Genomic DNA, 23363 nt, shown 5'->3' with positions numbered 1-23363 from the left:
TACCCTCTAGATATACACAAATGGATTTATTTCTCATATACAGATGTGAAATACACCCAGATACTTCTTTGGCGATGTCACTCAGACAGTCTCATTGTTTCAGGGAAACATCAAATTATAACCAATCTACTATCTGTAGCCATAAAATGATGTCATTTGTGAATCAAAATATATAAGTACAAAAAATCAGAATTCAGCACCTGCAATCAAAAAATAACATCTCTGTCGGCCATAAGTTTAGTCTTCAAATTTAGGAGACTTTGTTGAAGATGAGAGACGCGTAGTTGGCAATGGTTGAATCTGGAGACTCTCTCAGCCGTGCAATGACAGGGAAAAGCTTGGAAGAGCGAAGGAAGGTTTTGCAAGGAGAGTGGGAGCACATTTTCCCCAAGGAGAAGAGTGCAATCTTTAGAGGAGATTCATTCACTTCATCGCGTCTATTCGAGCTAAGGGCTATGTTAGAATAGTCAGCCACTAGCTTTAGCAAAGCCTGAAAGAATTAAAAAAAGTACAATAAGAACTGCACATAGATGATGACAATACAGGAAAATGTAAAACTATAAAGATTTATCCTACAATTTATTGTTTTACGAGGATGGTGACAATTTCCCATTGCAAGGGCTGAATATATTAACTAACTTACCTCTATTTCAATCTAATTAACAAAATACCATTTCATATGAACAGAAAATACAAAGAACAGTTGAAAAGAATTCAAAAAACCTCCATAGCGCCTCTCTCTATAATGTCATTACAGAGCTTGTTGGAATTGCGAACGAGATTACTGAGTGCACCGGCAGCATTGGCTTTAGTTTTGTCTTCCTCAGCTGAAACCAGCAAAGTTGCAAGTTGAGGTATGGATCTCCTGAGCTCCTCATATAAGAGGTCATTGTGGTACGCAGCATTTCCCACCTGGGAAGTCAAGAAATAAGCTATATACTTTTAAGACAAAAAGCCTTTTACTTGCACATGGATTCAAGTTTTCTAGGCCCAGCACCATGGGCTTCAGTCTCACTCACTAAATTAGGGGGAAAAATCAAAATAGTGCCAGCCTTAGTGTGCATTTAGTTGACAAGATAGCTGAAATTGTGGTAGGAATAGTTTAGTATAGTTGCATTTATCTTTCTTTTCATATTTTGTTTAAGTTGTAAGATAACTAGAGGGCATAGGATTTCCTTTGGGCTTTGCCCTATTAAAGTCGCAGACAGAAAAGCCCTGGGACAGTAACGATGTTATTTTCTCTCAGTGTCTTTTTTTCTTGCAGTATGTTGTTTAAGGTGTAACATCCCTCTTTTTTTTTAATTTTTTTACATAATGATAGAATTAAAAATGAAGACATCCGTAAAAAGGTGGGGGTGGCACCAATTGAGGAGAAGATGAGAGAGCACAGCTTAAGATGGTTTGCTCATATCCAACGTAGGCCTTTGGATGCTCCAGTGAGAAGAAGTGACTTATGCCAAGTTGATGGAGTAAAAGAGGTAGGGGCAGACCGAAAACAACTTGGGTAGAAACAGTGAGGAAAGACTTGAGAGCTAGGAAGATAAAAGAGAACATGACCTTGGATAGGATAGAAGAAAATGATCCATGTAGACGAACCCAACTAGTGTCAGGATTAGACTTAGTCAATTTGAGCCGGGTAGATCCTTTCACATCCTTCATGAAAATTTTCTAAAGGATTCATCAGCAACCCCAACTAGTTTGGGACAAAGGCTTAGTTGAGTTGAGTTGAGTTGTACATAATGATAGAAATTTATTAGTAAGATAAGACGATTCCAAGGGACGAGATGGCCCTAAAGAAACAGCGGGTGTCCTCTCACTAATTAGATATAATTTAAGCTGCGAAAAATATGAGGTACATAGCACAAAGAAATCCTATATAATAATGTGAACACATCTCCTATATCTAGCTCCACTTGATCCGCCCCTTACCTAGCGAACTTGTCAGCTTTGTCATTTGCACTTACTGGAATGTGAATAAAGGTGTGATTAAGCTCTCTCATAAGGTCAGCTACTGGTGAGATAACAGAGGCCATCTTCCACAGTCCCAATGTATATCTCTTCACCCAAGCGATAGCATTGCAGAAGTCATCTTTCACCTTCAAATTATCGTCGAAGTGTTCCTTGAAAATGTCCAGTCCAAATAGAAAGGCCCATCTGCTTGCCTCATCACAGCCCTTGGTGACCGTTGTCCCTGAAAATGCTTTAATTTTCTCCTGTGGTATTTCTAGAAACCCATCAAACTCCATCCGGACTTGGATTTACTATATAAATTCAGTTAAGATTTAGTTTGATGAAGTTGGATGGAAAGGAATTCCCTCATTGATTCATGTTTTGAGTTTGTACTAATTTCTTTGGACCGTGAAACTCCATTAACATTCTTAATTACCAATCCCTTCCACATGCTGAAATGTGTGTGCTTGAGAAATCGTATTTTAATGAAACACAAAAGAACTACTCATGGGAAGTTAGAAACAATTCAAAAAAAAAAAAGAGCAGACATTCAAAGTACGTATATAAATTTGAGAAAGCACTTACAGCAAAGCATGCAAATTTTCTGGTACGTTTATCTGAATCAGCACACCTATCAACGAGTGGACTGACGATGTGATGCCTCGCCTGGGAATGAGAAAAATGTCACAAGAAAACCGATTAATGGCCATAAACCACATGGAACAAACCACTGCTTCAAAACGCAGAGTTGGAGGAGAACTCGGCGGTAAAAGGAAGTAGACCTGGGCAAGTCAATGATTCATAGAAACAATTTTTCACTAACTAGGGCGAGTCGAAAGTAGTTTTGATTGACTTGAGGGAAAAATCAGACTCAGACCAGAACTCGATCAAGGTAAAAGGGGGTTGACTTAGGCGATTTATGAATGACTAGGGGAGGTTTTAAACAGTGAAACAAACATCGCCGGCTTGAGAAGTTATGCAATAATATACAACTCCATTTACTTACTAATAAATTATAAAAATAGGAGCTGTATCGACACATGTTGCCAATGGCACTGCAAGCCTTTGCACGAACATTTGCATCATCATGACTTAGGGAGTCTTTCAAGAACCCTAACAAATCTGCCTTGTCAATGGCTTCATAAAAATCCTGCAACAATAAATATTTCATGGATGACATGGGTAAGATCCAGCAGATATTAAAATATATGCACCTAAATCCCAATGAAGAAATATTACCACCAAAATCATTCCAGGCAGTGCACGGACATTTCTCATCTGTGTGTGTGTGCGTGCGCGCATGTCAAAAGCACACTGTATTTTCAATTTATTTATTTATTGTACTTTCTTGATGATCAACCTAAGGCCACCATATGCAAACATAAAACAGCACAAGGCTAGAAGTGTGTAAGATCATAAAATTGTATGGCACAACTGGTAAGGTGAGATGATAGATTTCCCATAAAACTTTCCCTGCACCTTACAGGAACTCAAAAAAAATAAAAAAGAATTAATCTCCTAACCTTTGACATCCGAGCAAGATCAGAAACAATCATTAGAATATCTAGCATGACCTCCCTCGGGCTGGAGGCATTGAGCAGCTTTCTCACTCTGTTTGGATCCAACAGTCCATCTCTCACAAGTTGTGGGGCCAGTGAACGGTGACCTGTCATTTTAGCTAGAAAAGCTACTGGTCTGGCCAAATCTTTTGACTCCACATACTCCAAGCAGCGGATAATACAAGCAGGCAGCCCTAACTGCAAGCAAAAGCAGATTCTGTCAAAAACAGGTAACAAACACGAATCGGATGAATAGAATAGGACTTTAAATCGTACCTCCATAAGGATTTGAACATAATGAGGCATTTTTAGCTCAATTGCTTTCACCATGTCCTTATTTTCCAAACCTATGTTTCCTCCAGGTGACCCCACATTTAGAAGGAAGCCACTGTTAATGGATGCAGTCGTTGAAGGCAAGCCAGGAACGTTCTGCACTGCAACAAATGGAAATGCCAAAAGATCAATCACAGCATTGATTAGATCTCTAACTCCATTGCTACCACCACCAAGCCCACTCCAGCATTTTAAAATCCTCAGGTGTGCTTCAGAGATCAAGCCAGAGATAAGCGTAACAGTTTCTCTCCTAAACAACAAGTCAGGGAAACCAGAAAGACAGTGACATATTGAAGAAACTGTCCACACAATGCCAACAGGTGACAACCCAGATCGGTCCCTCAACTCATCTGCTCCTTGAGGGCTCCCCTTCTGAAGCCCATCAGACAACAAACCAATAAGAAGGTGGGGGATGCCATTTGAACAGGCTTGCTCAATCGCTAGTGGGCCCCCCAATTTCAGTCTTGTTTCCAACAATCCAACACAACCATCCCTGAGACCATGCCATTTTGAGAGCATCGAATTGTTTCCGACATTTACTTCTTTTTCATCAGATAACGTTAGCCTGAGGTGGGCCCGCAGTGTAGCAGTGGGAGGAATCATAGCCAGTGCGGTTTCAGATATGGAGCTGATGGGCCCACCACCACCTTCAAGGGATATAAGAGATGCCAGAGCCAGCATGGCCGACGCACATTGTGGTTGAATGGAACTTGTTACCCTATCATCAGAAGAAGAATGATGAGCAAGAACTGAAAGCCGGGCCCGCTGTTTTTTCTGAGATGAAGTTAGCAAGCATGCCGCGGAAGTTCTCCCAGCCGATTTCAAATATTGGGCAATGGTGGCAAGGGTGAGGCAAGAATGTAGAATTAGGCCCTGTGGATTTGATATTTTACATTTCTGGTTATTTGCTTCTCCAGTTGTTGGCTCTTTGTTTGAAGATGAACATAGAGATAATACAGAGAATATGCCCGAAACAATTGTTCCATCACCACCTCCATCGACGGCTGTGGCAACCAGTACAGAGTTTGGCAAACCACAGAGCACGTCGCAGACAGATGCACTTGAGAGGCAGCACTTCAACATGAGCTGAAACAAGGAACATATGAAATTCATTAAAATTTGGGGTGTAGGCCAAATCAAACCAACAGGAAGAACTGAGAAAAGGATGCTACAAAAATAGAAATCTGATTTACTTGATGAGTATTCCAGTGAGTAACACATGGAGAAAACAAAGAAGGGCATCAAAAGCATTGGGGCAAAATTAGCTTTCAATGAAAGTGACTAAAATACCCCTATTTCAGGGGTAAATTTTCAAACAATTGGGCATTGATCACCAGAGGAAGGGCAGACCAATGCCGACCAGAGTCTTTCCATCGGCTAATATAATTTCGGTAAAATGTGATTTGCCAGACACCAAAAAATGTATTCAAAATCTAACGTAGATTTAGAATCAATTTTTCAGCAGATCACCATTTGCCGGCCAGTCTCTGTAACACTGTATTCACAGTGCGAAGACTCTGGTCGGTGTTGGTCTCATCCAGCCGCTGGTGAGGCTCGTGGTGATGGTATTATATTGAAAATTTAACCCTTTAGAAAGAAATTTTCGTCATTTTGATCACGGTTTTTATTACAAAACATAACTGCATTTTGGAAGCCTTTCCAAAAAATAATGTGCAGAAGATGCTTCCAAGTTAGTAACAAAAAGTTTATGCCTGGTGCATTTAAATTTTAAAGTGATGAGAAAAAGGTTTACAAAGTCCAAATTTCAGACATGGTGAAAGGTGTCAAATGCGGTGAAGAGGACCTTTAAAGTTGTGGTCATGCAAAATGAGAATATCAGACCTGGCATATATAATTGTGAATATCCTGAGCTTGAAAGAGTTCTTAACCTCCAGAAAATTATCATTATGCAAACATAACTTTGTATCGCCATAACGGCACGATAAGAAAATTGTCAACTCCACAAGTGTACTCTATTCAGTGCTTAACATTTTGAAATAATTGTGTGCATGTATATGTAAAAAAAATGATGGGTTCATATGTTGGCACTAGAGAGAATAAAGCACCTGAATACAAGCAGACAAAGCAGATTCTAAACCTTGGCGAAGGCAATAATGTATTGCAGCCTGCATGGATTTTGATTGAAGGAATGTTCCCGCCACAGTATCAACAACTTTGGCCAATTCTGTCTCAACAACTGAATTTTGGTCTGGCCCACTGACATCAACCCTAGGTACAATATGAGTCCTCGAAGATTGTAATGGAAACAAATGAGTAGCATGACCTTTCATGGAAAGAATTTCCAATGAATCTATCAATGCCCAAATAGCCTTGCATGCTTCACAAGCTGCAGGTAACATATTTAAAGAACCCGACATGAGACTAGACCCAGAAGCAGCTAAGCAAAGACACAATAGATCCAGAATGCCAGAAGCTTTAGCGTGATTTAAGATCTCTTTTGAAGTTTCTTCCACAGTTGAAGGGACAGAAACCACCTCAGGAATCACAGCTGATACAGATGTTTTAAGTCCCACGGCAACTCGAGATAACATAATTGCAATGCATGCAGTCGATTCATATAAAGCTCGTCCAAAAGCATCTCTCGCGTAGCCCACGACCTGCAAATTCAAGAGAAACACCATATGGAGAGAAAGGGAAATGAAAGAGTGATGTGGAAAATTAACTAGTGACATGGAAAGAGAAGAACCTGGGAATAAAGTTCTACTACGGCAATCCAATGTCGGCAATAAGAACTCCCTATTCCAGTTCCACTATTATCCAATAGTTTCTTTAAAATTGAAAGGCTCTGCATAAATCATAGCTTCCAATTGTAATTCTCACCGTAATGACAAGGAAAATTTTAGCCATATGCCATGTGCCCAGTTAAGATGAAAAAACTGTCACAATACAATGTTCTTCTAGGATCAAAGTATAAAATGTTCAAGAGAACATATTTGTCAGAGCCTCTAGAGACATACCTTCACTATTATAGCATTACCATCGGAAAAGTTGTTGCTAATTACGACAGCAGTGAATCCAAGAAGTGCACATATCATGTCATCTAATACTGCACTAGAATGAAGCACCCCGGCTGCAATTAAGTTTGAAAGAATTTTCATAGACTGGTTAACACGGGCAGCATCCTTATCCCTGTATAGATTTGACAAACAAACTAGTTTTATTGGGATGACCAACGGTGGTAGTTACAGAAAATGTTAAATAGCATTGAAATGGATGCTGACGACAGATATCCAGTGTACCTGCACTGAATGTAACTAACCAAAAACAAGGAAAATAAAATAACATAGAACAGCAATTGGGAGGTACATTTCAACATGGCATGTAATGTCATAAACAGTGTTTCAATACGCGGATGCGGATCAAAAAGCAGTTGGTGAAAATCCTAGTCAACTCGGCACTACGTGGTCGAGTACTCGGTTGATGTGGTCATAACTCAGGAGAGTCAAAAGGAGTTTTTATTGATTCCGTAGGGGAAAATGCGGAATGCGATGGCAAAATGCGGAATGCGATGGCAAAACGCGGAACGCGACCAAGGGAAAAGGAAGTTGACTCCGGGGAGTCCACAATGACGGGGAGTTTTAAAACTATGATCATAAGACAATACAGTGATAAAGGTAGAAGGATATTCTCATGTTGAATCAGCAAGTGTGTTGATATTAGGAGATTTGTTGCTAGTTTTTTGAATCATGTTTAACAATTGCGCGGTTAGTTGGAGCAATAAGAAATAATGAACAACGGGAAGGTCAAGTGCAGAAGTATAATATATAGTTAAAGCCTCTGTCACTACTGCAATTACACGGATGAAACATCTACTCTAGGCGCTTCATCTGATGTCTCATTTTTGCATTATCTATTTTGTTAATCACAGTTCTATTTAGTTCTATTGGGAGTACTAGTTTATAGAGGGTTTTTTTGTTCTAGTAAAGTGAGGAGTTCTAATTTGTTTTGAGTTGGTATTTGGGATCTATTAGAATTAGTGGATTAAATCTTGGGAGTCCAATTTTATTTATTTATAAATTGCTGAATGCAAGTTGCCCAACTTGTAACAGAAAAGCAAAATTGGCGATTTTTACATTTTCTCCTGCAAGGTCATCTTTCATTCAATTATTCAAATTATGCTTTTCATAATTGAGTGAAATGCTTATAATGAACAAATGAACCTGTTCTTGCTTTCATAGTTTAGATGAACTCAAAATTCAGAGATGAAAAAGGATCAAAGTTAGAACATCCAGATTTATTTCCATTAATACTTACATTACAATTTCAGTTTCAGCAAAGCTATTTTACATTTGTAATTTGTTTAAGAATAAAGCAAACATGAAATCCAATAGAAGGCCAACTGGAACAACAGTCAGCAAATTCTGAGTTCTGGTTAATGTTATAAACACGGGAAAGGATAAATGTGAGAAGCATTACTTTTAGAAAAGTAAATGTATGATAGTTGGAAGTACTTGATTGGTTGAGCACTGCCGCAAGTGCCACTATCAGACAATGTTCACCAGGGAGCACGGGAAATGCCCCTATCAACTACAAATATCGAGTTTTAACTTAATCAAGAATTTACTATGAAACAATCCAGGCTTGGACCATCAGGTCCAAAAATAAGGAATAAAGGTGCAATTTTTAATGGATAGTTGGAGGGGCATGAACCTGTACCTGCAAGAACTAGGTGACCCTCCTGGCCAGGTCTTTAAGGGTAGCAGAATAAGTGCTAGTGCTTCATTATCTTGACCAATAGCATTTGCTCCTTTGACTGTGCGGGAGTTGTTTTCCAACCTATCCAGCACCTGGCAGTCTGAAAGACGGTACAGCTTAAATACATGTTCCCCTATATGAGAATTCTCATGTTTTAAGTCCAAGATAAAGGAGATGTTAAAAGATGAAGAAAGAATAGTATTTTAAATTTCATTCATAAAGAAATTTATTTTAAGCTATTAACAAGCTTCTGTAGAGTTATTTATGCATTCAAGCTACAAATTCTAATCCAATGATATATCTCAGGACCTTCCATAAACAAGAATCTTTAAATTCATGACCATAACCTGTCAGCTTATTCATCTGCCCAGTCAAAAATAGATGGCATACAAATTATATATAGAAGAAAATGGATACTTTATAGGGTATGTTGATCACTTGTAAACTATGTTGCATGGATTCGGATTTGCGTGTCGGAATGCGACACGGGTTCGAGGTCTTGGATTCGCCAAGCCCCCCAAAATAGGATTCAGATTCGGTGATTTTTAAATAAAATAAAATTTTCAAAATTAAAAATTTAAATATGTATATATATATATATATATATATATATATATATATATATGTGTGTGTGTGTGTGTGTGTGTGTGTGTGTGCGCGCGCGCGTGCGCGCGCGCATATGTATATATATTCATGAAAAATTTGAGCGTAGAGGGTTGTTGCGAGTTTTATATTAAGAGAGTTGAAGGAAGAAGGGGGTCGATGTTCGAGGGTCGAGGCACTAGGGTTTTTATTAAAGGAGTACGGGTTGTGCTTTCATATAAAAAAAGTTAAGAAAACACATTGAAAGGGAAAATATACAGGATTCGCATTTTGAAAGAGACAACGAAGAATCAAATTCGTCCGAAAAAAAATAGGATTCGTGCGGAAAGGAGACAACAATGAATCAAATCCGCCCGAAAAAATAGGATTCATGCGGGACACGGCTACGACAAGAATCAGGGTGTGTCCCATGCGAATCCATGTTCAATTCGCATGTGGAGAAGTGTCGACACGGATTCGGCATAGGGGGGCAAAGAATCCATGCAACATAGCTTGCAAACAAAGGAAATTACAAAAACGAAGGAGCAAAATATTGTAAGCATCCAGAAAAAAAAAAACTACACTATTTCTTGTGTCAAATGGTCATGTAAATAAACCCCAACAATACTTTCATCTATGAAAAAATAAAAAATCAGAAATCCTGCCAGCTTATAAATTCATTATTGATGGGAAGGAACAATAATCCAAGACAACAAAATAAGATAACTATAAGAAGATCACATGAAGAGAAATTTGATCTCCTCTTAGTCAAAATTATGGACACTTATAAAGTGGACTATAATTGCCCCCCCCCCAAGCATCTGAAGTACTAAGCATCATCCTCAATTACTTACAGAATTTAGTTTGGCTGATTAAGAGATAGGGCAAGGAAGCCTATGATCAAGTCTTCACGATCAGAAACCCCTCCAATGGTTAAATATCAGAGTAGAAGCTCATGCAAGCCACCATACAGAAATTTAAGACAGTTAAAGGGAATTAAAATGTCACTTTCCATAGAAAATGCATTACAACAGAGCCCTATTCTGAATTATAATGCATTTTCGAATGCCTTTTACAGAATCACCAAGGGCAGGAATTATAAAGTACCAACTTCCCTGAATATTTATGTCACCTTCACTCAATCTGGTCAATAATAACCCACTAAACAATACCATCACCAAAGGGGGTAAAAGAAAGCCAGTCCACCTCTACCCATTTCCCTATTTACGCAGGCATACTTGGAAAAGGAAAAATTAAAGGAAAAAGAATGATTTTGGATACCTACATTGTAACCTTGTTAAGTGGAAAATCATACCTGAAGGAACACTACCAACAGAAACTGCAAGTCCTGAGGACTCCTCTTGTAGAGAAGAATTATCTAAAGCTGAGCATAGACCATCTACCTGCCTATCTCTTGAAAGGCTCTGAGCATTGCCATTTTCAAAACCAGCAGAAGAATGAATTTTACCTGTATTAAATGTGTCGTGACAATGAGAAACATTATTTTGAATGGTGACAGTGAAAAAACAATAAGACCCAGAAGATTTCAATTATCTAATCACTCTTAGGGGTGGCACCAGAAGTTCCATTTGTTGAGCTAAGTATGTGGTTCACTTCTCCCTTCCAAGCTGCATCACATCCCCTACTCGCGGCAGTTGCAGCACGCAATTCCTGGGAATTGTTTACCGGGTAATATTGGCTTCCAGAAATATTGGAATTGTAAAAAAAAAAAGTAACTAAAATAGCTTATCACGTTATAGATTAAAATACTGTGTTGATCAGAAGTTTTGACATTTTAAAGAGAACATTACCCTGGCATCTAGTTCATCTGGGCTTTCTTTGATAAATGGGTGTTCAAGAAGTGAAGGCCAAGTCAGTCTATTTTGTGGAACCTGCTTTCAGTGAATTAGAAATTACTGTAATAAATGAAAGTAAATTGTACCAGAAGGCTAAAATTTACTCATCCTACCTAAGGAGGTAGGTTTTAAATGAAACACGGGTATACCTTGTTCAACAAGCCTTTTAGAAAGCTTTTGAAAGCAGGACTCATGTTGTCAGGATATTTTACTGGGTCCTGTAAAATAGCGCAGGAAATAAATTCCTCATTTCATGCAATCACTATAACATCTAAAAAACTTAAAGAAGAGAGTAGGAGACTTGCCTTGATGATGTGTCGAATGAGTGCATAAACTGAATTTGTGTAGAATGGAGGCTGGCCAACAAATAGTTCATACCTGTCACGCCCCGGAAATTGAATTTGAAATTAGAAGGAATCAAGAGCAAATGAAAAGGCACGCTCCGGAAACAAATGAAAAATGAAATGCTAAAAAATGCATGCATTGTGGAGGGCACAGCTGATTGCAATTTTATATGAAAAAAGTATGTATACAGCATGAAGATTATAGAATTGAAGCTAGTTTCTAGCTATAAATGAAATACAAATTAGTTTGCAAGCATCCATTGCCTGTCAACACTGTAAATGAATCGTCAACAGATGATATCAAAGTCCCATTACGATTTTACTTGATGAAAGTTTCGATTCCAATAAGTCAAATAGCCATGCAAAAAATTACCGAATATCTTGTGCACTTTTAGTTTGTCACTGAAGGCAATCTATCAACCACGTTTCTTAATGGAGCTGATAATCACCCCCTTAAATTGGACCCACACACCTCTCAATTTATGTCATCTCTGCCCAATACCGTCGGCTGGGGTGGTACCAGCCACTAACCCATTTCTATTAAAAAAGTCAAAAAACATTTCCTCTTAAAGAAAAGGAATGGAAAAAGGGCTTTTGCAAGCCGGTCCTCCTTTACGAAACCAGAACAAGAGAAGAAGAAAAGAAAACCGAGGTAAACAAAAAAAGATCAAGTATACATGAGAATCAAAAGATTCAATATGGGTAGCATGAACTAATCCTTGTCTGAAGCATTAAAAAGAAAAAAGGAAAGAAAAAAAAAGAGATAAATCAGTAATGTAAAAGGTGTATCCCTTACTCTTAACCAAGTATCCTTAACAAGTGCTCAGATACTTCAGTCTTCAAGTTTTTGAAGGATCAAAGTATGATAGCCCCTAAAATATCATGATTAACACCTACTTACATAAATGCCTAAATTGCCTATCCCTTGGATGAGAAAAACCTACTATCTTCGACAATTGTCCAATATTAATTATTTTATTAAATCAAATAACATGAAATACATCAATCTATTGTGTAGATCTAGTTTTATTTATTTTATTATGGAACATGGGAAATACAAGAAGCTATTCTCTTACGGATGCATTAATGAAACTATCTGAACCATTACCATACCTGGTATGCACGCATTAATGAGGACAAAGATAGCAACCATGTATAATTCATAAGCCTAAGTTCACTTGATTATTTATCACCCAATGAGATGTCTAATGTAAAACATTATAGAATGTGGACTAGAACTAAAGCCAATCACAACTGTCTCATTCTCATAAGTCATAAATGTGACTGCAAAGGCGGTCGATCCCCTTGAATGTTTTGCAAGATTCAATATGTTTAATCAGGTAAGGCACGAGAACCAATTCACAAGAGAATCTTGAGCTGCCACTAATAGGAAATGATATCAAATAACAAGGATCCGTGTCATAAGACTCAAATGCAAAGACCAAGTCAAGAAATTATAAGCCATGCATCCTAGAAACCCCAACATATGATGACTGGGGAAGAAAAATAAAGAAAAGTACTAATTCAAGGCATGACCCAAAGTGCCCAAACACATGTTAATAGAAGAATAAGATCCAAGAACTTATGAAATGGATCATCAAGGAACTAGAAAAGAGATCAGTAACAAATATTATGTGGAACTATAATGAAACTAATAAGGTGATAATCCAATAAAAAGAATTGAGCAAGTAACTATCACATACAAAATAACTCCAAGAGACCACAAATCCGCAGTGTGGTTGTAGGGCTGTTCACGCACCAATTCTGGAGCCATGTACAAAGGTGTACCTAAAATCAGAGTAACAAAATTTAGCCGCCAAAAAGGTGCAATTATTGAGAAGCAATGCAATTATTGTAGCAGTTTGAGCCACATAAAAACAGCAGCCAAAAACGCGCGCAAAGGGGATTCTGGGGGAGGGAATAATTAAATTTCGATCAGGAACTATGGTGAGATCCAAATCCCCGTAGTCAAGCAACTCAGTGGCTCAAATAAAAAATCAGGCTAACAATAAGTGCAATGTATGAATATAAAAAAAAAAAATAGAATAAAAATAAACAATAAAGTAACTCGAGAAGCTTGAATGCACAGATCCAGTCATGCAATATAGAATAAATAAATAAACTGAACAACACAAACCTCATATCACTTTGAAGTAACAGAAAGAATAGATACATAATAATGATGAAGTTATAACCTTTTATGGAGCGCAAAACAACAGTGTTTGTCGACATTGCTCGTGCAAATCCAAAATCACATAGCTGCAAAATAACTCAGAAAAAAAAAATGTGTCATGACTACAAAGAAAATTTTAAAGGTGAAATCCAAAACAAGAATGGGGATTAGAAGTGGCACAAAACGAGACATGAGTCTAAGAGGGGTATCTAAGAAATAGTATAAGATTAATGTAGACCATGATCAGTAACATTATTTATTGTTTTATAGGCTTTTACTTTATAACTAAGTGCTAAAGAGAGGGGCCCAATTCTAGTGGATGAATAATCAGCGTGCACACAGTAGAATTATTCTTGGCGAGGAGGTAACTGGCTAAGGTAGCCTTACAATTCTCCAAAGGATCCAAAATCAAAGGAAATAATATAGGGAAATGATTTCAGCACAACTATGTTTGATACATGCGCTCATGTATCTTGTCTTTTAGCATTTAATTGTCACCTGAGTGCTTTTTGGAAACCGTAAAAACCCTTTTACAGCTCTTTAAATACTAAAAGACAAGAAACATGAGCGTCATGTATCAAAACATGTTTGTGTTGAAATCATTTCCCATAAAATATTGGAAGAATCTGTTAGGCAATATGAGATTCCAACATCCAATGGAAATATTGCCTTCTAAACCCATCAAATAGATCCAATGTCAGAAGACATATAAACTAGGGAACCTATTTTGGCAGTATGATATTCCAAGTATAGGGAAAATCTTGCACTCTTCCAAACCTCAACTTGGTTGATGGTTTTGGCAGATAGGAATTCAGATTCATATAAAGACTTCCTGTGATTATCATAGAGCAAGCTAACAATACACATATCCTTTGACCCTCCATGAGTAAACATAACACATTGAGGAGGATTTTCAGTGTGAAGAAGGTAACAAGCAAGAAGCAAAAGAGTGCCAATGTTAGCTAAGGGGTAAGTTTCCCTAATTCTTCAATGTAAGACCCTCAAGTCCCTCTTTTTTATCCTTTCTACCTAGAATGTAATCATTCTTCTATGAACTTCAATTCTGGAATTTCTATTCTGTCCAGAAACTCTTATTGTATTAAGATCTGTCCATTTTCTCCTCTGTCTGAAATTCAGTTTAAACTTGCCATCATACTGGTCTGAAGATCATTAAATTCATTTTGTTAGAATTCCTGTTCAGAGCTCAACAAATTTCTAGTACAGAAATTCCTTTACTATTTCACTGCAAACAAACCGAACAGTGCACAGTTCAGTTCAGCTCAGATCTGCACAGTGATCAGTGCTGGATTGGTTGTCCTAAGAAGAGCTAGATTCAAGTGTAATTCAGATGTGTAAGTTGCTGTCGTTTCCAGCAAAAACTGTTAGTTACTGGCAAAAAACATAAACACTCGAGTAATTGAACATGTCCTAAGACAGCAAAAGAGTGAGAAGATTTTTAGTGTCTTTTCAAAATAAAATAGCTTCTGAAAGTATTTTATAAAGAAAAGTGCCTTTGTTTTGTAAAAGTGGGTGCTTTTGGAAAAGAGAGGGAAAAGGCTTTGGAAAGATGGTCCCACATCGGTTAGGCAAAAAGTTAGAGAGACGTTTATATAGCTTTTCCCACTTCTCTCTATTGCTTTATGGAACAATGGGTTTTCAGCCATTGGGTGGACCCGCGGGACGGTGCAAAGCACGCGCACGCACACGTGCGGCGTGGGCAGTGGGCTGTAGGGAGCTAGTGGCGCTTTTTATGGCGCACTTTGCACTTCGCACGACGCATCATCGCAAGGAGCAATTGGAGCACTTAGCAAAAACTCTCTTGAAAAGCCTTTCAAAACTTTGCAGAAACAGTAACTTGTATCTCAAATACTCGTTCCATCCAAAGGTAGTTTTTGGGTTTGTTTCCGCTTGGTGCAAAGCTTCAACAACCATTTTGGTGTAGACTACGCCGGGCTTCATTATATCTTGGAGGCAAATTCATGGTGCCCCTTGCACACTTACTGGTGGGGGCTAATATTGTCTTAAGGAAAGCGACATCGCGCCTTGAAGCATCTCTTCTCTTCTCTATTTCCCACCATTTCCACCAGCAGATTCTCCAACAATCTTAAGACAATATTTGTTTGGAGATCTTCACAGCGCAAGCTGTCAAGCAAATGACTCAAGACTTTATCAAGTTAGAGCGCTTCAACAAAGGCAATTTCAAGAGATGGCACAAGAAAGTTTCCTTCATTCTCACCACTCTCAAAGTAGTGTACGTTCTGACTACACCAAAACCGGCTGAAGTGGAGAATGAGACGCTTGCCCAAACCCGTAGAAGAAGAAAGTGGGATCAAGATGACTAGTTGTGCAAAAGCCACATCCTAAATGCCATGACGGATGAAATCTTCGACATCTATCAAAGCATGGAATCGACAAGTGCACTTTGGGGGGCTTTGGAGTCGAAATATCTTGCGGAAAATGGCGGCGCAAAGAAGTTTGTTGTAAGCATGGTTTTAAATTTCGACCGAAATCCGAAATTTATGGGGACAGAAACCAAAATTGTCCGAAATTTCATTTTTCGCTATTTACCAAATTTCGGTCCGAAATTTCGATTAAATGCCATCATTTATTAAAAAAAAGTGTTACAAAATTTCAGCCGAAATCTCAGAATTTCAGTCCGGAATTTTGAACCAAATTACCTCGGATTTCGCCGAAATTTCGGTTTTCGGTGGGGTCTGAAACGGTTACCGAAACCGAAATTTTAAACCATGGTTGTTAGTCATTTTTTAAATTACAAAATTACAGATGATAAGTTGGTAGTGGATCAAATGATCCAACATATCATCGGTCAAGTACATCAACATGAGGTTAACTCTCTCTCTCTCTCTCTCTCTCTCTCTCTCTCTCTCTCGAACTCACTCGCAATCCCTCTTCTCTCTCCCTCTTGCACTCTCTCTTTCTCTTCCCTCTTGACCTCTCTATTTCCATTGCTCCCTTTATTTCACACTTTCTTGACTCTTATCTCGTTATCTACCCCTCTTCTTGATTTCCTTCTCTTATTTTCTTTTAAGCCTTTTACCACCTTTTAGTAATCTTAGGGGCCCTAGATCCTTATTTTATGCCATGGCAGCAATAAATCAGTGAATAAAGTTGATTATTTGAGCCTCACATTTCCATATTTTTATGTTATTTAGGTTGTTAAATGCATTCATGCTTAGTATAGAACATTTCTCATTGATGGTTTCCCTTTACAATTAGTTTTATGATTCTTTATACTGTTATTAAATTAGTTTACAGTTAATTTTATGATTCTTTATGCTGTTATTAAATCACTTATTACTTGTTCATTTATTTTGGGGTGAGGATATGACTATGCGAATTGTGAAAAGTTGGTTCGATTGAGCTTCTAAAAGTTCCTGTAGAAGTCGTGAGCCTCCGGGTTTGAACCAAAGGAGTATCAGAGCCCAGAGCTCAATCTGTCATCTTCAGTCCACCAAGTGTTCGATATAAGTTCTAAAAGAGTCCTTTGATTGTAAGTCCTAGTTAGCTCGTCTAGTGCACACCAAGTGTTCGGTTAAATTCCCGTTAGAGTCCAGATTAGTCAATCTTGTTTGTTTTGGTATCTTTACGTCGTAGGATTTGTCCTAGGATAGTTAGGTGTCAAATTTGTAGTGTAGCATCATCATTCTTCCTATTTTGTTGTCCTAGTATCTCTCAGTCTCTATAGGATTGTCCTGCATATAGAACACACACACATGCTATGGCTTATAGGACCAATGCTTCACATCATAAGCAAAATCGAGTCCAACCTCGAGGAGCCTGGGAACGATTATTTGCATCTATTCACTGTTGGCCTCTATATGTGGAAGTCAAAAATGCACTTTTGCTCGCTAAATAATAGAAATTGTATAGATGTCTCCTCCATGGCGTACTTCCTTCTGGCACCCCTCTGGTTTGAGGCATTCAAAAATCAAAAATCTCTTTATGGACTGAAGCAGACCCCATGTGCATGGTTTAAGAAGTTTAGGACAATTGTTGTCAAAGGACTTGGGCCATTTTAACATATTTAATAGGGTTTTGGGTCAATTTTTCTAATTGTGGGATTTTAGTAAGTCAAACTAAGTTAAAAAGGGATGGGTTTTGGGTCAATTTTTCTAATTGTGGGATTTTAGTGAGTCAAACTAAGTTAAAAAGGGATGTGGTTGTGCTTTTCGACCCCGCATACATGCATATAGTTGACAGTTAGTTGGGAATTAATGTGATGTATCGTCAAGACGATGGAACACTTCTCCCTGGTCCATCCCTATATTACTGACTTGTTTGGAGCTTGATCAATTTGATGATGACCATATCTGATATCTCTTATGCAGTTCAGAGAGCCTATCAGTTTGTTGTTGACCCATAAATCCCATCTCACGAATGTTCATCTATTATTCGTCAGTCGTTACTTATAATACAGTCATTCGTGCTCTTAATTTGCCTACTGCAGACCATACTTGCCAGAGTAGGAAGCAACTGCGAAAAGCGATGCGGAAAGCGTGGGCTTTAGAAAGGGAGAAAATGTGGGAAACAAAAAACATTAAAGAAAGTAATGGGAAAAATGTGTTGGAAGTGTCACTGAAAGTTGGCATCAAGCATGTAAGAAGACTCATTGGAAGCAAACAAGTACATAAAAAGAGTAAGGTTGCAGTAGGTTAAGGGGAAGGGTTAATATAGGTGCAAATAATCGTGCAAATTTTTTATTCATATTCTATTGTCCCTTTATTGATAAGTATAATCGCTGCAATTTCAGTCAACTTTGTGCATTGGTCATTCAAAGACAGCACAAATGATAAACTCAGAAGCAGGCCCAAGCCTGACGAGAATATATTGTGATTTAAGATTCAATTGGATAAAGCAATAAAAGTAATTTTACAAAAAGGAGAAAAATATAACCTTAACAATAGATCCAGCCCCAATGAGAATATTTTGCGGTTTCATATCCCGGTGAATAATACGATTGGAGTGTAAGTAATGCAATGCTCTCACCTGATATTTTCAAATAGAGCAACATTAATTTCAGAAAAAGATATAATGGCAAAATAAAAAGCGACAAGCAAGCATATGGGAAAATAAGCACGCATGCACACACAATATATATATATATATATATATATATATATATATATATATATATATATATATATAGGTTAGAAAAATCAGTCGAGCATCATTAGATAAAATACTCTTAGGTAACCAACAGATAATGAGCAAAATACCAATTGCTTAGCAATTGCTTGAACTAGGTCTTCCGGAAGACACTTGTCATCTTCAAGGACCTCAAAGAGTTCACCCTACACAGGAAACAAGCACCAAATTGTTGAAACATTACAAGTCCGCCAAATTCTGATGCATCTAAACAAATTTTGCTGGAACTCTCTTCCGTAAGAAAATCTAATTACCTGTGCAAATTCTGTAACAACACAAAACTCTTGGGGACTTTCAAATGCATCAAGCATTTCAATTATATTTTCATGCTTCAACTTCTTTAGAATCTAGGCATTTCAAACAATGTAAATGGCAGAGATTAGCACCCAAATGTCATCATTGGCCAAATCAGATAAAAAAATCATTACAAAGAAAAGACAAACATTTCAACCCAAAATACAGGTCTCTCAAAATTCATTGCAAAATCTATCCTTCAGCAAAAGTTTAATTGGCCATCCACCAACAGTTACTTCATCTTCATGTCCCCAGGCAAAGGGTAAGAAACTTCATAGTCATAATTCATAACAGCCATTATCCGTAAAATCAGAATACATTATATTGTTTAAAATCTCATCCAAAATAATTTGATCATTCCAATGCATGTTGGATATAGTTCAGTATCATTTCAATACAAATCAAAACTTGTATGCATAATCCAGTACAAACATTGTTCATGCAAAAAAAAAATATAGACCATATTGTCCAATAATATGGTCTGATGTGGCAGGATACACAGCTGATTTGGGGACTCTAATATGTACCATATCTCTGATATTTTAAACCATGATCATAATTCGTATAGTCAGGCAACTTGAAAAGCAAAAAGTAACAATGGTAACAAAAGCATTGCATCAGAGAAAACTCAGATGCAATTGACGCAATGAAAATTATCCAATTTAAGATATATTCAAGAAAAAATGATAAAGCAGACCAACACACTCTTAACAGAATTCCAAGAATACCTCAATTTCCTGTCTTAAATTCTGCAAGTCTTTTTCACTTTTTCCATGTTTAAGGATGAACTTCATAGCAACAGTCTGCAATCAATACAAAATTGGCATTGCAAGGATGAAGCATAACATAAGAACAATGAAACCAAGGTCTTGCAACAGCTAATAACCATAAGACAGCGTGATATCAATTTTTTTAATGGCTAAAGATGATATAAATAATAAGCCATAAATTTATGCAAACCTGTCCAGTATATTTGCGTCTTCCTTTGTATACCTTCCCAAAAGAACCTTCTCCTACAAGCTCTATCACATGGTAATTTTCTACACCCATCTTTCAAATCTACAAAAGGAAATTGACATTCTTTATGTATCCTGAGTCTTCAATTCACAATAGAAGTAATAGATGAAAACTAAAAAGAAGAAGGACTGGGAACCTATCAGTATCTTAGGGTCAATAAGTACTTCCTATGTGAGAATACAAACATCGAAAGAAAATCAATGTAGCAGTATAATAAAGATGTGACCGCCTAATCAAGGTACATCCAATTCAACTAGACCCCACAGGGACATAATTCACTTAGTAGACTCGGCTTTTGGCTGAGCTTGCAGATCCTTTATGACTCAGTGAAGTCCTAATTTCCTTGAAAGGACCAACTCCACACACACACAAACATAAGCATGAAATGCTAACCCAGTTGATCCAGAGGCCGATAGCCATATGAGTGGACTTCAATTCATGAAAAATTCAAATCTGGGTTGAATATCAAGTAACCAAGACTCTTTAGAGGAATATATGTTGTCTTTATGAAGAGTGCAAACTCAAGACAGAAGTTCAAATTGAAAACCAAACCAGATTCAATTTCATCATAAACCATCTATTCGATAAATAAATACTATAAGGGATTTTCAAGGGACCACGGAGAAGGCATTTCACGCCTGGGCTGTTGCATGAGATAGCAGCCACATAGGATGAATTAAATGAATAAGACAAAAAGTAAGCCTACGTGGCTGCTCTCTTACAACAGCCCATCCGAGAATTGCCTTCTGCAACGGTTCCTAGCAAATCCCATACTATAATTGATTATTCTAATACTAAAAAATAAAGAGTTTCTAATTCCTCATTGAATTCCTCTACAAGAACCCTTCAATTACAGAACATGGTTTAGCCCAAATCCAGTCTCATATTCTTTCACCAATCAAAATAAACTCCTGCTTTCATTCAATTGTGCACAAGACAATGGATTCAGATAATATATGAAATTATGTGTGGGAAAATCTAGGGAATTCATCAACCACTTGTAGGGAAATTTTTGAAAAGCTTATCATGATAGTTGGAAAAAAAAAAAAAATCTACTATGACCAAATAAATAGTTTTATCCATTCCAACAAATCTTGCTCCATTTCTAGGGTTTGATGTAACATTTGTTCTTGGCAAAAAACGAACTAACCGGTAACCCTTTTTCGCATCATAAAAATCACCAACTATTTTGCAAAAAACCCAAATAAAATCTGCAATTCAATATCCAAATTTTCATGTCATAAGTACGAATACGATAACCTTGCGAGCGCCTCAGAATTTGTCAGATTTTTGTGGGCAAGTAGCAAATTTTTTTTCTTTTTTTGTTGGAAAAAATGGGATCACAGGTGAAAAATGGGGTTGGGAATATTAGCTAGTATGAATAAATAAAAAACAAAAATTCAATTTGATCTGAAATTGGATACCTGCAAAAATAAAACCCTAGTCTCACAAAACTCATAGAAAAGAAAAGAAAATATGTTTTCAAGCAATATGAGTAATCAAAAAGAGTGAGAACCAAATAAAGGGCTAAAACGCTTGGATCTACTGATAAACAAACAGCATCTCCAAAATTCAAAGAAAAAACAACAGATTCTGAATGATCCTAACCTGTTCTTATGGGGTAATACGAAGATCCTGGTTCTGCAATCACCTGAAATCTCTCTCTCTCTCTCTCTCTCTCTCTCTCTCTCTCTCTCTCTCTGCTTTTAATCCTTCCATTTCCCGCCCATTTTCTTCTTTAAAAGGAGCGAATGACGTAAGGCCCTTATAAAAATAAGAAATTTCATTAATGCCATTAATTTTGAGAAATGATGTCAAGTTGTCAACAGTCCCCCTTAGGGCTGCAACTTGACCCGACCCGAAAATAGCTTGGGTTGGGTTCATGTTTCTCAGGTTTCGGGTCAAGTCGGGTCGATGATCCAAAAGCCCGCATGAATCTCAGGTCGAGCCGGGTTTGAAGGGGCCCGACCCGACCCGAGTTACTTAAGTTATAGTATGTTTTTTTTTTTTCTAAAACTTTGTTACTTTAAAAGTGAAAACTTAAAAGTAAAACTCACGCACGCAATCATAAGGACTCTTTCCATCTTCTATTCGTTTCCCCCCTTTAGCTCTGAGGTTTCAAGTTTCAACCAAATAGTTAATGCACTAAATAGCTTGTTGTTTATCTCATATGAGTATCATCATTTTCATTTGGTATAATGCATCAATTTATTGTCTTTGGACTAGTTATTAGTTAATGCACTAAAGAGCTTGACATGCTTGAGTTTTTCTACTTCTATAAGTTGAGTTGCCTTGCCAAACAAGAGTTTTCCTTAAAAAACTGGTCAACGTAAAAAAACCCGACCCGAGATTTATCATGGGTAGCTAGAGGGATATTCCATTTCTTAAAAAGCTCTTCAAGCTCTTTAAATACTAGACGACAACATACTTCACCCATGTTATTATAACGGTGGAGTGCTGATATCATTTAATTTTTATAACAGCCATTATTCCATTCTGGTTTTATTAGGGCGGTGATAAATTCGCACCCAGGTAGGATAATTTGCACCCCTTTAATCGTTAAAAGACTGCCACATACTTTATCGTTGAAGGGGTGCGAATTATCCTACAGGGTGGTGCGAATTTATCATCGTCCTTTCAAAATTAGAACTTATGATATTAGAACATATGTTGGATAGGGCTGCAAACGAGGCGAACCGAGCCGAGCCGAACATTGGGGTGTTCGTGTTCGTGCTCGGCTCGCTAAGTTTGAGGCTCGGTTCGGCTCGTGACGAGCTTTTTTTTTTGGGGCTCGTGTTCGGCTCGTTTAGTAAACGAACGAGCCCGAGCCGAGCTTTTAATGAGCCGAGCCTAAAAATCAAATAAATACCATTAAGTAATATATATATATATATATATATATATATATATATATATATATATATATATATTATAACGAACATAATCCGAGCTGTAAAGCTTGGCTCGGCTTTATGAACCGAGCCTAAAAAGTTCATGAGCTTGTCCGAGCCGAACTATACAAAGCTCAAGTTCAGCTCGTTTATTTGACGAGCCTAATTTTTGGGCTCGGGTTCAGCTCGTTTAATAAACGAACGAGCCCGAGCCGAGCCGAGCTTTTTATGAGCCGAACCCAAACATGTTCGTGATCCGGCTCGGTTCATTTGCAGCCCTAATGTTGGGCCACTTGTAAGCCTAATGTTATATGAGTAGACTATTGAATTCGGTTTCAAATGACAACCGGAATCAAGCTATTGTGGGTTTAATAAATTTCTGTTTTGGCCCTGTTCCTTTAAGATTGTGACAACCCGTAGTGAGGGAAGGGCCCAACCGGTTATTGATTTTGGGCCTATAATTGATTGGGCCCCTCACTATC

General features: G+C 37.6%; 1 protein-coding gene across 3 annotated transcripts; it reads right to left on the bottom strand.

Moving 5' to 3' along the window:
- On the bottom strand, nucleotides 1-21715 carry FU (kinase family with ARM repeat domain-containing protein). Of its 3 annotated transcripts, none has more exons than XM_077360455.1 (23): nucleotides 21599-21715; nucleotides 19934-20032; nucleotides 19702-19776; nucleotides 18934-19026; nucleotides 18751-18825; nucleotides 18428-18520; nucleotides 13536-13599; nucleotides 13044-13128; nucleotides 11302-11374; nucleotides 11146-11214; nucleotides 10952-11032; nucleotides 10703-10811; nucleotides 10456-10608; nucleotides 8520-8658; nucleotides 6821-6992; nucleotides 6550-6648; nucleotides 5909-6460; nucleotides 3786-4928; nucleotides 3474-3707; nucleotides 2957-3100; nucleotides 2536-2616; nucleotides 724-912; nucleotides 1-490 (listed from the first exon to the last, which is right to left on the bottom strand). In XM_077360455.1, the coding sequence occupies exons 2-23, from the start codon at nucleotides 20021-20023 to the stop codon at nucleotides 251-253; spliced, it is 4053 nt and encodes a 1350-aa protein (XP_077216570.1). In that variant the 5' UTR covers nucleotides 20024-20032; nucleotides 21599-21715; the 3' UTR covers nucleotides 1-250. The 3 variants fall into 3 exon arrangements, with proteins under 3 accessions (XP_077216570.1, XP_077216571.1, XP_077216572.1); XM_077360456.1 differs by having other exon boundaries at nucleotides 10718-10811; XM_077360457.1 differs by lacking the exons at nucleotides 1-490; nucleotides 724-912; nucleotides 2536-2616; nucleotides 2957-3100 and adding an exon at nucleotides 3125-3310.
- Between the last annotated feature and the right edge of the window lie 1648 nt (nucleotides 21716-23363).

Source organism: Tasmannia lanceolata, unplaced genomic scaffold (assembly GCF_043159265.1).
Source record: "Tasmannia lanceolata isolate RefF3 unplaced genomic scaffold, GAP_Taslan_0.1 ptg000018l, whole genome shotgun sequence".
In the NCBI taxonomy this organism is placed as follows: domain Eukaryota; kingdom Viridiplantae; phylum Streptophyta; class Magnoliopsida; order Canellales; family Winteraceae; genus Tasmannia; species Tasmannia lanceolata.
Note: the sequence above shows the minus strand (reverse complement) of the source record. Positions and strands in the feature narration are given on the sequence as shown.

What these genes read in the sequence shown, in the direction of transcription:
- FU (XM_077360455.1), bottom strand. Translation starts at nt 20,023, where the DNA reads ATGGGTGTAGAAAATTACCATGTGATAGAGCTTGTAGGAGAAGGTTCT. An exon ending in TAAAAGGCTTGTTGAACAAG is followed by an intron (nt 11,033 to 11,145) that starts GTATACCCGTGT and finishes CACTGAAAGCAG; the next exon opens with GTTCCACAAAATAGACTGAC. An exon ending in ATGTTCAAATCCTTATGGAG is followed by an intron (nt 3,708 to 3,785) that starts GTACGATTTAAA and finishes TTTTGCTTGCAG; the next exon opens with TTAGGGCTGCCTGCTTGTAT.